Source organism: Centroberyx gerrardi, chromosome 14 (genome assembly GCF_048128805.1).
Source record: "Centroberyx gerrardi isolate f3 chromosome 14, fCenGer3.hap1.cur.20231027, whole genome shotgun sequence".
NCBI classification, from domain to species: domain Eukaryota; kingdom Metazoa; phylum Chordata; class Actinopteri; order Beryciformes; family Berycidae; genus Centroberyx; species Centroberyx gerrardi.
This window is the reverse complement of record NC_136010.1, coordinates 21,538,271-21,553,724: the sequence shown is the minus strand read 5'-3', so window position 1 is coordinate 21,553,724 and position 15,454 is coordinate 21,538,271. Positions and strand designations below refer to the sequence as shown.

The window sequence follows — 15,454 nt, the reverse complement described above, 5'->3', positions numbered from 1 at the left end:
AGGTAAAGAGGTTCCCAAAATGATAAAAACCCTGAATAAAACAAGGGGAGGAAAAACAATCATCATACCATTTTAAAGTGTGATAGGGTAAATCTGACTTTAAAAAGCTGTGAAACAGGTGGGATACACCCTTCATGGCTGCTTTGATGCTACGCACCTACAGCACAGGTGAGTTTGCCTGTGCGCTCTTGCAGCAGCCGGACTATCTGAGCCTTCTGGGTGGGGGCGCATCGACAGCAAACCACAGCGGGACACTGGCACGCCAGCTCCATGAACTCGTACTCGTAGAACTTCAGACAAACCTGCAAAAAAACACACACACACACAAAAAAAAAAAACAATCAACTTGGGGCACACCGCTTATCTCAGCTGTGGAACTCAACTTACTTTACAGTTTAACTCCTACCGCGGTTTAGGCAGTAACACTAACCACAGATACCACTTCCAGAGATCCTTAAGGAGGGAGAAGTGGGGGGGGGGGGTTAGACACGCGCAAGCACACAGACAGTGTTTACCTCAAGCGAGTCCCCTGATATCACCAGTGCACAGTCGTGTTTTCTCCTAAAAGCGTTGAGCTCCAGGTGGGCCTCTCCTCGCGTTGTCACCTATGGCAATGCAACCGCATTTGCAAATGCACGCACATGCAAGCAGACACACACACACACACACACACAAAAAGAATCATCAGGGTCACAGTCAGTGAGTCTGGCCTGCTGATAGCAATCAAACCCACAGTGTAAAAAATGTCAGCTCGACTTCAACTGCCTTTATCCGTGATTAGGAGAATTATATATAGACCTACAGTAACCTAATAACTGTCAACCACCACTAAATGAGTATTCAACCCAAAAATCACTGACTGAAAATTTGAGCTAAGCTATTCTATTGAAAATTCCTGAGTGGAAATGTCCAGAAAAAACATGCAACATAACCAACAACTGTGTCAGTTTCAAATATAGACTTAAAAAATTCTGCAAAAATGCGGCACTGACATGGCATGGTATTAATCTGTCAACAAGTGTTATGCTCTGGTATGAATATCCTTCAACCGTTGACTATTCATACGTCAATCCAGATCATGTCGTTGGTGGCAACCAGGAAACTAATCCAGATGTATGTGTTGCGGGCCCAGTCAGCACTCCCCCTATCCACTGGGACAGAGGTTTTCAAGCCGTGCCAACCATTGTTATGCTCTTCCAGTAACCGCAGTTGTACGCAAGTTGTAACCTTCCTATATGGCAGGCTCTCCTTCTGCTCTGGCACGGGTCCAGAGGGGAAGGCAAAGGGGACTATCAAAGCAGTCGAGAGAACCCACAACCTGCAAAACAAATTAGGAAGTGAGCCCTCTGCGTGTTCCCTCTGGGAGTGGTTCAGCTGGTTTCTCCTCTCCGTCTGAGCGAAGGCCTGTTTGTTCTCTTTGACAGTGGCTTGGATGCTTGCGCCGGTGGGAGGTGATTTATTCAGCTGCGGATCCTGGCCCGGGCTGCATGCGTACTTGTGTGGGGCTTGTACGACCGCGAGCAAATGAGCCTTGGCCGCGCAGAGGATGGATGCCCGCGGGTCGACACAGTCAGGAAACTGTGAGTGCCCTGTTGAACCGGGATGAACCCCCGCGACGCTAAAATCAACTATTACCCACTTCATATGCACATCAGAGGAAGAGGGGTCCTCCTCCTGCACTTACGGGTCTGAAGATGTGGATGTCCTGGTTGCGGGTGACCAGATGGGCGTTCTTGGCGGTGCAAGTGGCCGTTTCGAGCTTGTCTCCTGTCAGCATCCACACCTAAATTGAAATCAGAGAATAAGATTTACTTTTGTAGCTAAGAAGACATTGGAATTAGGACATGTGCTTACATCTTTAAAGGGAAATTCCACTCAAACAAAATGTGCATGTGCTGTTCCCATAACCTGGCAGTTTAAAGGGTAAACAACAAGCTAAAATTAGCAGAACAAAGTGAAATTTACAAAGTGAATCATCAGTGACATTACCATGAGAACCTTTCTGGAGCTGCTCTATCTGGGAGACTAAGTTTGTGGACTATTTACAATCAAATGAAGTTTATTTTATGATGGTGCTAGAGCTTCTACCAGAAAATGTACCAAAATCTCTAGAAAAATCAAACAGGGTGCTATCACATTATCCAAAGTCTGTCTCCTATTTATTCTCAGTGGAGTAGCTCTGGATGTTGCTTGGCGACATTACAGATAAGAGCACAGAACTTAAATGGATCGATCAGGGTAATCTCCTCTGGTACCGCTTGCATGACTATTATACAAACTTTTAACATGGTGATTAATCAGCTTTATTAGTCTCCTGCACAAAACCAGGCTCATTTCTATCACAATGTAATCAAACTCAACAATTTTGATTTGAATGGGCATGTTCACTCTATCCATTCATTCTATCTATACTATTATACTGTATGTACAACATTCTTGTCTTTTGCACCGGGGCTTGAGAAAGACTTCTGCTTGTACGTAAATCTGGACTATGCTTTTCGAGATAAGACGAAAAACATATGTGAATCCTACTTTAGGATGATATTTTTTTTGCTTTAATATCTTGTTCCTATGTTTTGTTTACTAGTGTGTTGCTACTGTACGCTGTGAGGCTGTCTACCCTCCAGACCTTGATGCCTGCATTGCGGAGGATCTCCAGGGTGGGCCTGACATCAGCCTGGAGCTGGTCCTCCACCCCGGTCAGACACAGCAGCTCCATCTCCATCTCCAGACTCTCAATCACTGTGGCCACCTTCAGAGAGCGGTCATGGACGCTGAGCTTGGCCTGGACGTACCGCGCCTGGGGAGCGGGGTGAGGGGTGGGCAGAGCCGGGGGCGGGGGTGGGAATGGTTGCGGTGGGGAGAGATGAAATTAGTATAAATAAGGTAAAACCATTAGAAGAGCAAACGAGGGAAACGGGGAGGAACAAAAGGAGAAAACACAGATAGAAACATGAAAATCAGCAGCAGGGACGCTTCACACAGTGTGCATGTGTTTGTGGAATTACGCAACCTAGACAGAGATTAAACTGTGCACAACATGAATAAATGCCATTATCTACCAGCGAGTAAGTCACACTGAAACTCCAATATAATTCTATTGATAGTTGTTCATGTGCAACCCTAAAAAGGTACCATGTTTTAGAGAGCTGGAAATACAGAACAGACGCGACCGGTCGGTTAACGCCCATCTCCAGCGCTCCAGCTCCAGGGCAATTTTCGAGTGAGATAAAGCAAAAACAATCTGAGTGTGACTCATGCAGGAACACAAACTCTGTGTGTGACTCAGTCCGTGACTCACTGCTGCCCACCAGCTCGGCTCAGCCCAGCCCCGCTCAGCTCGGCTCACACAATCACACGCTTCAGTAATGGGCCCGGGGCTGAGGGCTGCAGGGGAGAAATTGCTCTGCCCTGCCCCAACAATGGGAGGCAATATGTGTGTGTGTACGGGCTGAGCAGCAGTAGGGGTACACGGGTGTGTGCGTGGGAGGGCGGGGTGTATGGGGTGCGGGGGTTAATCCAATTACCGAACAGCACTCTTTGACATTTAAAAACGGTGGAAAAGTCTACATAAACTACCATATTATCCATCTGCATTTTTTGTTGTTAGGCAGTCAGCAGATTTTGAGTAGAATTTGCACGTGCTCAGATATCAGGCACACTTCCTGATATTCCGGTTGTATTCCGATCATAATGGCTTTACCAAACTTTGTCAAAACAAAGTGAATCTTCAAGGTTGCTTATGAACTCAGCCAGCCACAGGGGAGTGAAGCTATACTTCATCAAGACTGCCTTGTTCTCCTGTTGGATGTAGGCGAGGCCCGCTCCCTCAGCTCAGACTCATTCCCCTGCGGGTCGACCCGATGAAAGCACGCTCACCTCAAAGTCCTGGTACTGCTCCTCTGTCAGGGACTTCTTAGAGACCACAAGGACCCTCAGGCCTTCCCTCGCCATGTTTCCACACTGGAAAACAGAGTGAGTTTCAACAGCGGCAACTGAGGCGCATGCAGAGTATCGACTGAACTACCTGTCTAATAGTTATTTTCTAATAGCAATGAGAAACAAATACAGAAACAAACATACCAAAAAAAGTCCAATTAAATTGAGCAATGAAAAAAGATCATTAGCTTGTTATGGAAAAGAGGGAACTGTACCTCCTCTTCCAGCCAGTCATTATACTGGACGATGCCTGCCATCACCACATCAGCACCCTTCATGTAGAATGTGATCTCTCCTGTAGATTCATCCTAGAAAACAATTATCCAGCATCGATCCAGTGTGAGACATAAATAGGTTTTAAAAACATAACACATCATACATCAAATGCCACTGTAGCCTGTGCTTTACCCAGAAGAGATTCCCAGTCCAAACCCACGTGAGCCAAGGTGCACATGTAGGCCTACTATTTCATGATTGTCTGTTGCCTAGAAAAGGAGAACTTATTTTGGTATTCACATGGGATCTAAAAAGCGTTTGAAAATATTATCATGAGGAAGCCAAGTTTCAATCCCAGGCTTCCTGAGTTCTAGCAGAGTCTAGGCAAGCCAACAAAAATAATGTTAGTCATCAGACTTAGTCACAGGTCATTACTGGGTGAGGTTTTTCTCAGATAACTCTTTAATATTATGTTTAAATTTTTCATGTTGTTTGATGTTGCTAGCATACACCCCAGGGTGTTTCTTAGCAACAACCAATGATCCCCAATGACTGTGATGGTTAGTTTATAATCAAGCAGTAGGCAAACTAAGCAGTCAATTGTCAATCTGTGAAGCAGATCAGAAAGCTTAATGCATAACATATAATGCTATGCAGCTGACAGAAGACAATAATCAGGATCATCAATATCATCTCAGCACTCACTCGAACTATGATGCCCATCCTCTTGCTCTCATAGGTGAAGGGGAATATCTGCAGGATGGTGAAGTTCAGTATTTGGCCACTAGGGGTCCGCAGCTGCATGGAGGACTGGTCTCTTCCTACCAGTGTCAGTCCAACGCTCTCAGTCCACTGCACCAGCGACACCTATCAATCCCAAATTGTAAAGGCGTTAGAGGGTGGTCACTGAAATAAATGACATATGTAATATCTTTATAATAATATAGGGAGGAGAAAGATGAATAGGGTCCAATAAGGATCTATTAGCTAATACTTTTCTTTTTTATCAACAGTAAAAATCAATAATCATCAAAACCATTACCATTAACACACACACACACACACACACACACACACACAGCAAAAGATGCTATCAAAATATAGATTATTGAACTGCTTAGGTTTTTTTTATTCTGATGGTAAACCATCATGTCAACATGATGTACCATTCCATGAATTACAAGCAAAAGTGAGGGACACTTTGGACTGAGAAGATTGTCAAAGAGCACAGTAACCATTCAGCCTTAATCAATAGCTAAAGCATTTTCAGCACTCAAGACTATTGATTGAAAAACTGGGGAGATGTCCATTTCTAAATTCCCGGTGAAAACATTGTTTTTGCCCGATCCTTTCTGAAGGACACAACAGATGACATCCATTAATATATTGTGCGTGTGTGTGTGTGTGTATGTGGGTGGAGAGAAAGAGGGGGAGAAAGAGGGGAGATGACACTGCCCAATAACTTCCAGACCAGAGATGAGAAAAAGATCACATAGCCAATTCATCATTCATCTTCTGACTCTAATGACAGATGTCAGCGCAGCCGGACGGACACAGATGGGAAAAAAGAAAGAAAAAAAAGATGACTGTGTTCCACTTCTAATTCTAAACCGAAGGCTTTGTGGTTCCAAAATGACTTATTTTGGCAATACATGACCATGTAGTCTGACAATGCCTGGCCAAGAGCACTCCAACGTCAGCAAAGCTCTGACTACCATAATGTTTGTCATCCAGGTTGGGAAATATGAAGATTGTGCCTTAGTCACAGTCTAGAAATATTCACTGTGGAGGCATGCTTGGAACTGGTGTCCACCACAACAGCACCACCTTGTAACGGCCCTGTCTGGGCCGACTGCTGAGTGCTACTGGCCTGAATAACACGGCATCCAGGTGGCTTGACTCACAACTGCCACATGGCTGACAGGTTTTTATGGAGGAATGGTTAAAAAGTGATTCAGATATCAACACTCCTTTGTGAATGACCTATATTCAATATGATTTATCCTTTCAATTTTTGTCATATATCATAAAAATGGTTTCATATGGTGAGTAAAAAGGTGAAATTAATACTTATTGACGTGGATATAATTACTTAAGCTGCTAGAATAAACTGTGTTTCATACAAATCAGTCAGAGCAACTAGCACCATTAGACAAATGTCAGTTTTGACTGCAGTACATCCTATAGTGAAAACCATGCATGCAACAGTCAGTGGTATTGTGACCGTGGCACTCACAGCCAAAACCATATCTATATTAAGACTTCCTGACAAGCCGTAGGAAAGCAAACTGAATTTTGGCCGAGATTATATCAAACTGATACAATGCACATTTTACAGCAGAGCAACTCAAAGGAAAGAGGAACTTGCAAACCATAAATCTAAGTAAAGAATTCTGTATTGCTGCTAATGAGAAAACCTCTCCACAATTGCTCATTTTCTTACAATAAGACTTTGACATAATCCTGGCATGAACAAAGTTTTCACTGCATGAAACTGGATATTTAGATTTACCTTTTAGGCATTTAGCTGACACTCTTATCCAGAGCGACTTGCAGTGTGCAACAGTGGGATAAGCTTAAATTCCTACCAACAACACAAGCAACCAATAGTAAGTCAATTCTATTATCACGACAAAGCGACAGCTGTAGTGGGCCGCATTAAAATATGTATTATCAAGGAGGAAATTCAAAAGGGCATAAGTGCAATGGGCTGGGGAGCACATTAAGGAAATCCGTATTTACACCGCAGGAAATGGATCAAGTCGAATTCCGCAGCCCTCTTCCTGCTGTTCAAAGGATTCATACTGATCAAGGACATAAATGTGGAATGCCATTTGTCTCCTCAAGGTTCCTCCTTAAGGAAGAAAGCAGTGAAGACACTCAAGATAATGGCTCTTTACTGACAAAAACCAAGAACTCTCCATCTTAAGATCGGAAGTCTGTTCTCCTGTCAAACTTAAGAGTGTTTGGCCTTGAGAAAATTACCTTACAGTAGATTGAGGGCGAATTTCCTGACAGGTTGATTTGAAATATATTTCTGGATTGGTATTTGTCTGTGTGTATGTGTATTTATATTGTCTGATGGATATACTGAAGCTTTTTGTATACATTCAGAGTATGGTAAACATGGGAAACATGCGTATCCATAATACAATAGACAAAAAAAACAACAATCTATCGCTGTTGACGGGTAAAAACCTCACGACTTGAAAATGTCAAATCTTTAGGAAGTTAAAGAAAAGAGTTTTTAGCTTGATGACCATGCATTTTGAGTATATCTACTTGGTTTTGAAAACGTTTCATAAGCCCATAAGGGGTTGTAGGTTTTTCTGAACCCATTGAGGAGAATGTAATCCTTCAATGGCAGTTTAAACATGAAAATCACCACAATTGGACAACAGTGGCGGTGTGTCTAATGGTTCTGTGTGACTGGCAGCGTACCTCATCTGGGCTGGCGGCCTGGTAGACCCTGCAGGTGTCTTCGTAATGCTGCTCCGCCTCGGCCTGGTCCGTCACGCCGTTGGACTCGTACACCGGTGTCACGTTGTGCACCAGGGCGATGGCCTTCACCGCCTCGTGGACTCGACTGCTGATGGTCTTGCGGACCTTAGTGGCCGCTGGAGCCCTGGAGGCTGGAAGGTCATGAGTGGGCTGGGGACAATTATGAAAACCGATCAGAAAAAGGACAAGGAATCTGAAAAGGAGCATAACCGTCTTTTCTAATAGGAATCTTTCTCTCCTGTCAAGGTTTTTCTCAGAGGGCAGCCATTGTGCCGGCTAAATGGAACTGAAAATCTATACTGTCGAACAGAAAAACATAACACTTATACTCAGAATTATAATAGCACACAAAAACACACTTACACAAATCTAGCCAATTTGAAAATAGAGATTATGAACTGAATTTGTGTCTAAGAAACCAGCCACTTCGCTATCTCTGCGTATCAGTGGTGTGGCAGTGGCATGTAAGCATAACCAGATGTGTAAAGCAAATATGAACAATTAGCTTTTGCATTGTGGCCCTGCTATTTTTGGAGGCGGTGCATCCCAGGGGTTAATGGCCGCGTCATTAAAGAAGTCCGGTCAGTGCTTCGCTAGTGGGCTAATCCTGTTTCCTGCTTCACTAACCTCTGGTGTCAAAGGGACAAAGAGTGTCATCTGAGGTCAGGAAGCATTCAACTAAACAATAATCACAAACTGATACGTTTCTTAAAACAATGCCCCCGACTGTTTGCTTTAGCCCTTCCCAAGCATTTGGAATTTGAATCTTTTCTTTCCTATCCGTTCTGAATCTCTTGATCTTCTGTGATTTGTTCTCTTACCCATGACAGATCTGAGGCGTGTTCTTTACCTGTGTGTAGGCGCTGAACACGTGGCTCTGCACTTCGTCCATTGAGTCCATCCCATATGCCACAGTGCCAAGATGGAGCCGCCTGAACACCATTTCATTCTGTGTGAGAGTTCCTGGCAAACGTTATAGAATGAAGGCAATCTTTATAATTCAGCCAGGGAAATTACTGCAAAAAAGTGAAACATTTCATTCCAAGTTTGATTCCACCATCTGCTAAAAAGTGACACTTACTCATGCAAAATGACTGAAATGAAAATTAGAACAAATCAGGGACAACAGGCAAATTAAGTTTTGGTTGACAAATAAGAATTTTCCAAAATTAATATGTAGTTTTGGAAATTAACTCTTCTAGTGTTAATGTTTTTCAACATTAGTTTTTTCTGTATTTTTCATGGGTTGGGATTTACCGGTGGTGGATGAGTTGAGGCCCCCCCCCCCCCCCCCGCCCGATATGTAACGCGCTTTGAGTACTTAGAAAAGCGCTATATAAATGTAGTCAATTATTATTAATTACAAGCATTAATCACTATCTGAAAACAGAGTTTGCATGTCATTATGGTCTCATTTGGTGATTGCAAAAAAAAAAAAAATACCGGCAGGGAAGCTAAAAGCATTCTCAGCTACACTATACGCGCCCTCTGTAGCCTCACACTCACTTTAAAAGCAGTTTCCGCCAGTATATCAAAATGACCAGAGGGGCCCCGCACATACATTAGCCTGACCTGCGGACCCCGCTGGCCTTATCACGCTCTGGATGGGAAAATGGCTGATCACTTTATTGGGCATGAGGGCTGTAAATCTGCCGGGTAACACCTTGCTCCCGAGGAAGTGCACTGGTGAAGGTGTTGTACTCTGAGGGTGCGTATAGATGAGAGACTTTGGGGCCTTTTTGATTTAAGGGGCCAATAAGTAGCATGTCTCCGGGAGCAGCACAGAGCAGAAACCCCCCAAGGGAAGGAAAAGACCTAACTCAGTCCTACTGGATACTTCCTTGGCAAATCCTCAACGCTGTCAGCTCTCGTTAAAAGCACTCCACACCGGCCTCACTGCTTCTTTGGCCGTGCAAGAACGTGCAGAAATACTTATTTGGCTTATTTTCCGATGGATGAAGGAGGAAAAAACATCTCTATAGGGAAAATCGCTGTAGACGTTACATCTCATATGCCGATTCTTACTGTAATGTCCTGCGGTCTCACCTGTTTTGTCAGTCAGCAGGTAGGAGATGCGTCCAAGCTGTTCAGGTATGGTGCTCGCCCTCACCACTGTCCCAGGGATCTTGGAGTCTTTCCTGATCATCCAACTGAAAACCATCTTTCCCATATCCAGATTGACACGCAAACTGGATCAAATAAAACAAGACACAAATGTTTTTTTTAGATCCACGCCCGACACAAGGGCATTTACATTCACTTACATTTTGCTTATTGAAAATGCCACACTGCAGATAACTGTCATGACCTGTGGAGAAGGATTAGAGAGTGTCGGGTCCTACCTGATGGGCACGATGTTAGAGAAGAGCAGCAGGAAGCGGAAGATCTGGAGGTACCAGCGCCCGGCGAAGTGCTGCAGGGCCACCATGACCAGCGACACCACCACCAGCGCTCCAAACAGGATCTTGGTCAAACAGTTCACTTCCAGGTCAAACAAACCCACCTATCATGAGCCACAAAGGCAAATATTCAGGGACAAATCATGAACACTGTCAACACAAAGGTCAGTTTTTGTAAAAGGTCATTGTTCTCAGCAAATCACTGGGTTGTTCAAAAGTTAAATAAATCTAACAATCTATGGAGGAAAAATCCAGTCTCAAACTCTTAAAACTAAGTCCTGAATAATTAAATGCAGGTCTTCGGTCTCTGGTTCACACTACTGTACCTTGTGCTTTGGGTTGGAGGTGTTCATGACACTGCGCAGCTCCTTGCCTGTGTAAATCACAACCCCCACCACAGTGCCTGGAGTGAGAGAGAGAGAGAGAGAGAGAGAGAGAGAGAGAGAGAGAGAGAGAGAGAGAGAGAGAGAGAGAGAGAGAGAGAGAGAGAGAGAGAGAGAGAGAGAGAGAGAGAGAGAGAGAGAGAGAGAGAGAGAGAGAGGGAGGGAGGGGAGAGAAAAACAAAAATCAAATCACCTCAGGCTGACATCATAAAGAAACAGCATAAAACATAGTATGTCAAGAAGATGTTTCCCAGACTTATAATCTTGACATGAAAAGACTTTTTCAAATGCAGAATGACAGCTGGAATATAAGATGCAGACTGCCAATTACTTAATGGCTAACATGTGTTACGTAGGTTAAAGTGGATTCACTCTCCTATGGAAGACGCACGCTTTCTTCAACATTATGGTTAGCTGCCCCACAGCTATTTAGACATGACCAAATGTCTGATTGCCTCTTTACTTTTTTCTGTTTGTGTGTGTTTGAAAGACAAGTCATCAGCACATCAATTGTGAAGGAAGCAACGCTTCATCGCAGCTCTGTAAGCTAAGAGAGAAGGCTGGTCCTGGTTACTTCCTGGTTATTAGCTGCACCACCGGGTCAGATATTTACCAGAGGCGATGACAGTGCTGGCCCACAGGGTGTTCTCAATACTCAGACTTTCATTGACTGGAGGGTCTCCATCTTCCTATAAGATAAAATATAAGAGATAAGACAACAAGGGATAAAACTACAGAAAATAGTCGGTCACACAGTTATCTTGTAGCTTTTAGTCTATAGTGAAACAGAGGCATCTAAACAAAAAAGCACTGTTCCCATCACAGTAATGTAATGTAACAACTCACCCTGGTGAAAGTTCCAATGAAGTTATGGATGTCAATGTTCGGTTCCTCTGCATACACATATGATCGGATTTGGAGGAGGTCCTGTGAGGTAATGACAACATGGCTTAGGATCAATGACACAGGAGAAAGTCAGAATGTCTCACTTGCATTAAGTTAGAAAGAACAGACATATACAAATCATTGCTAAAATTGTGTTTGCTCATCAGACATCACATTATCTTGGCTAGGACCATATATCCCTCTTAAGGACACAGGAGGCATTTATAGTATCATTCAGCAGTTTGATTCCTGCAGCAGCAGCAGTGTTTGTTCTCTGCTTTGTGTTATACAGTGAAGAGCTGATGAGCTGGCTGATGTGCTCCAGGCTATGGTTAGTGGGTAAAATGCTCTGAAACATTTCACACGAGCTATATTACAAACAGGGCGGTTATGTATTTGTCACTTTGCAAATCACCCTGAAGCATGTACAGAAGTAGTTTACTCTCACAAGTCTGTCTGTCAGGGGATCAAAGCGTGCGGAACAAGTGGAACAAGTAGGGCATTAGTGTAAGGATAGACCAATATATTGGGCCAATATTGGTCTTTTATTAAATATCGGATATCAGTGTCATCATAAAAACAGTTTGTAAAATCTGCAATGAAATGTTATTTTCTTTATCCCATTTCATTTATTATATATAATTTGATTGTTCAATATTTTTGTGAGTGAATTCTTCATTTTAAGACCTAACATATCCAACAAATAACAAATTTCATTAGTCTGGGTTTCAATGGAGAGTTTTAGTGTCATATGATGGTCTGACTGCTTTTTCACAGGCTTTTCCATCCTGCCAAGAATAAAATTCTGGGGGAAACACTGAAAATGTGTAAAATTTAAAGATTTTGAAAATTGGCACAATATATTGGCCATCAGCGACTTTAGTCTTCAAAAACCTATATCGGTCGAACCCTAGTTCAGTGTTTTGCTCAAGGACACTTCTAGAAAAAAGAGACTTGGCTTGACCTTGTGACCTCCGAGTCCCAGGTGTCTGACCACCAGGCCGCCCTGCGCTCCGTGTTAATGATTACACCGTCCTTACGAAAGACTTGTCTCTCCTGGACTATAGGTGGCTTACACAATTACTTGCTACATGTTGCTACATGTAATTTTCAGTCCTGTCCTTCCTACTCCACTGTGTGTGTGTCCTGTGACTCACGGCAGCAGTGGGCAGTCTCTGTGTGCAGCCCACTGGGAGGCGTAGTTTCCAGTCCGTCTCTCCATCCAGCTGGTCAGTCCGCAGGAAACAAGAGCCTGGGAGAGGAGGACAAGAGATGCTGCTGATGGGAGATGGACGCACATTCACCCCTAGGGGGCACCACTACATAGGCTGTTAGCTGAGTGAAGGACATCACAATCTGTATTCTTTACATGATACATTTGATTTATATTCCAATACATACAGAAGACTACTGTTACTGTTGTTTGTTTCAACCTTTGGCATTTGTTTTGACACATACATTTTCAAGTTTACAGTTTGAATAAGTACTTTTCTGAATTGCTCTCAGCTGCACATTACTGTTGGGATCAAGTGGGGATACAAGTAGAGGCATCCACCCAAGCCCATCCCCCCCTTGGCCTGCATGCGTCATCCTGCCCAAAACTCCCAATCCTGGCCTAGGCTCCTCATAATTGACCTAATGGCCTCCACATGGAAGGGAGATAACCAAGCACTATTTCCAGTAAAACAAAGCTGTTGTTTTTCTTCCCGCAGCAGGAAGACGCAACAACATGCAGCCAGCTTTCCTTACATCTCCTGACTGGGTTTCTAGAGGCCTAAAATAAAGCAATGGGTCTCTGTGATGGAGGTTGTTATTTTGAATGGACTCGTGTGTCTTTTGTATATGTGCAAATAAACAATGCACTGCAATTCACTGAGTTTGTTTTATCACCGACAGATCTTGCTCTAATCCACATTTGATTATTCAGATGAGGCATCTTCGTCTCACGGTCTCCTGTTTTCTCTTTGCATTTTACATTTTGTTTTCCCTTTTCATTATCTTATCATTTGAAAGACAAAATGAGTCAGAGGGGAGGCTATGTCACAGACAAAGATGGAAGAGTGGACAACGCTTCTTCTACCGTGCCCATCATCACCATTACATGGAACAGCAACTCCCCACCTCACCACACTGTGAGCGATAGTTTAGTACTGGACCCAATTACAATTTAGACCTTGTAGGACTTCCTGTCCTGGCTCAGGGCTAATCCCTGCACCTCAGCGCCTTTTTAAACAAGCCATTTTCCCAGCCAGCCAGCCAGCCAGCCAGCCAGCCAGCCAGCCAGCCAGCCAACCGGCCAGCCAGCCAACCGGCCTGTTGTGGAGATCTGGATGAATGACCAGCAGATGTTTACCATTTCTTTCAGAGGTCCTTAGAAAGATCATGTCAGCAGGAACACGCTGGTTCTACAAAGCAAGACAGAAAGAAAAACATGACTTCAACATCACATCCTGATCCTGCACTTCTCTCCTCCTCCTCCTCTGCTCTTTGACTGTAGAGAAGTAAGACTTCCATGTGCCACACTACCTGCAGTGAGTCAGTCAAAATAATAAGCCCTCCAGCAAATCATCCTGCCTCGGCCTGAATGGGACCCTGACCAGGTTTTACACTCTGCTTGACCCGCTCTCTCCACTACACTACTTAAGAGTTATTGGAAGATCAATTCCCCGTCCGATTCAGCCTGACAGATTTCCAAACATTGAACTGTGCATGGATTATTGTTAAGTGGTCGATGGTCTAATAAAGATGTATTACGGCTCTTCACATTTAGGTAATTTCCAAATTCCAAAGCTTATCCTTTGTCAGCTCACATTTCATAATTTTTAATACGCGTAACTTTGACTCACTCGATCGTATGAGTGAAATGTGTAGAACAACATGTGTGACCTTTCCTTCAGCTGTGTTGAGGTGAGTGACTCAGAAAGAAGCCCCCGCTTGGAAACTGAAGACAGGACTCGCTTCTCATATTTCATGTACAAAGACTTTAGAGAATCCACTCCGTCCACAAGAAGAGCAAGAGAGCAACGGAACGGATGTATAAAACAAAGTGCCCACAAAAATGGGACTTATTTAGATATTTTGAAACAACTGCATACTATTAATGGGATTTGAACATGAAAAAAAAATGGTATCAATAAATAGTACTTCATTTAATTTGTGTTTGAGATCCAATTAAGGGCATTTTAAGTTCATGTCTGTTATGTATGCATTGAGTTTGACAGGCTGAAGCTCAGCATTGATCACAAGATTACAAAATCTTTACTAACTCCTTTCACCTCAGTCACCAGTCTAGCATAGAAGATTAAAAACTCACTCATTATTCTTTGTCATATAAATGGCAACTTGACAATCCTAAAAAGGCAAGACTGTTCACAGATGTGGATGAGACAATATTTTACACATTTCTGCTATACAAAGTACAAACCTTTTCCACAATTATAAGGTCTCCAACTTGAATTCCACTGCTTTTAACCTTCACTGTGCCTGAAAGATAACATAAAGTTAATGAACTATTCCGAATCATTGTGTAGTATTCTATGCATTACATCTGGTGAAAATATATGAAAATCAAGTTATCAATCATTCAGTAGACATTCCAATCTGAGTTTGACTGAATGCAGCCCGCCTGCACAAACAAAGTAAAAATCTGAGCCATCCATGTAAACTTTCAACATGGATTTTACAGGATTTATGGCAGTGAGACATCCTGTTACCATTAACGTCATTCAAAGACATTGTTAAAAAAAACACACACCTTCTCTATACTGCTCAGTTCCCCTAGCTAAATAAATCAACAAAAAACTTCTTCTTTTTTATAAACCAAAAATGTCTTCTGTGTAACAATGCAAGGGATGAATTGTTGCCCCACCAGTCACCCCAGTGAATTTGGGAAAGTAATTTTCCATGCAGATTTGAAAGAATGCAGGAGGAGTTGAGCCTTTTCTCTCATTCCATTTGGAATGAACAGGCAAAATTGTTTGGAGGGGGTCACTGACCCATGACCTCTGCCGTGACCTCTGGGTTTTGCATATGTAAGACATTAAAGCACATTAATATTGCTATGCATTAGGTTCACGGGACTTCACATGGTGTTCTGTTCCACTGACACAATAAAATGTTAGGGGGTGCTTT

The 15,454-nt window shown here is 43.2% G+C and overlaps 1 protein-coding gene across 1 annotated transcript in view; it reads right to left on the bottom strand.

The window, feature by feature from the left end:
* The window catches only part of atp9a (ATPase phospholipid transporting 9A), a 30,148-nt gene that overhangs the window by 9,534 nt on the left and 5,160 nt on the right, over nucleotides 1–15,454 (bottom strand). The window contains exons 5-21 of the mRNA XM_078288373.1: nucleotides 14,748–14,806; nucleotides 13,677–13,728; nucleotides 12,481–12,575; nucleotides 11,285–11,365; nucleotides 11,052–11,127; nucleotides 10,382–10,458; nucleotides 9,999–10,159; nucleotides 9,703–9,845; nucleotides 8,507–8,619; nucleotides 7,597–7,806; nucleotides 4,861–5,022; nucleotides 4,155–4,247; nucleotides 3,880–3,963; nucleotides 2,630–2,800; nucleotides 1,685–1,783; nucleotides 516–605; nucleotides 158–302 (exon numbers count right to left, since the gene is read on the bottom strand). Coding sequence (XP_078144499.1) covers nucleotides 158–302; nucleotides 516–605; nucleotides 1,685–1,783; nucleotides 2,630–2,800; nucleotides 3,880–3,963; nucleotides 4,155–4,247; nucleotides 4,861–5,022; nucleotides 7,597–7,806; nucleotides 8,507–8,619; nucleotides 9,703–9,845; nucleotides 9,999–10,159; nucleotides 10,382–10,458; nucleotides 11,052–11,127; nucleotides 11,285–11,365; nucleotides 12,481–12,575; nucleotides 13,677–13,728; nucleotides 14,748–14,806 — 1,911 coding nt within the window. The remainder of the gene's footprint in view (nucleotides 1–157; nucleotides 303–515; nucleotides 606–1,684; nucleotides 1,784–2,629; nucleotides 2,801–3,879; nucleotides 3,964–4,154; nucleotides 4,248–4,860; nucleotides 5,023–7,596; nucleotides 7,807–8,506; nucleotides 8,620–9,702; nucleotides 9,846–9,998; nucleotides 10,160–10,381; nucleotides 10,459–11,051; nucleotides 11,128–11,284; nucleotides 11,366–12,480; nucleotides 12,576–13,676; nucleotides 13,729–14,747; nucleotides 14,807–15,454) is intronic.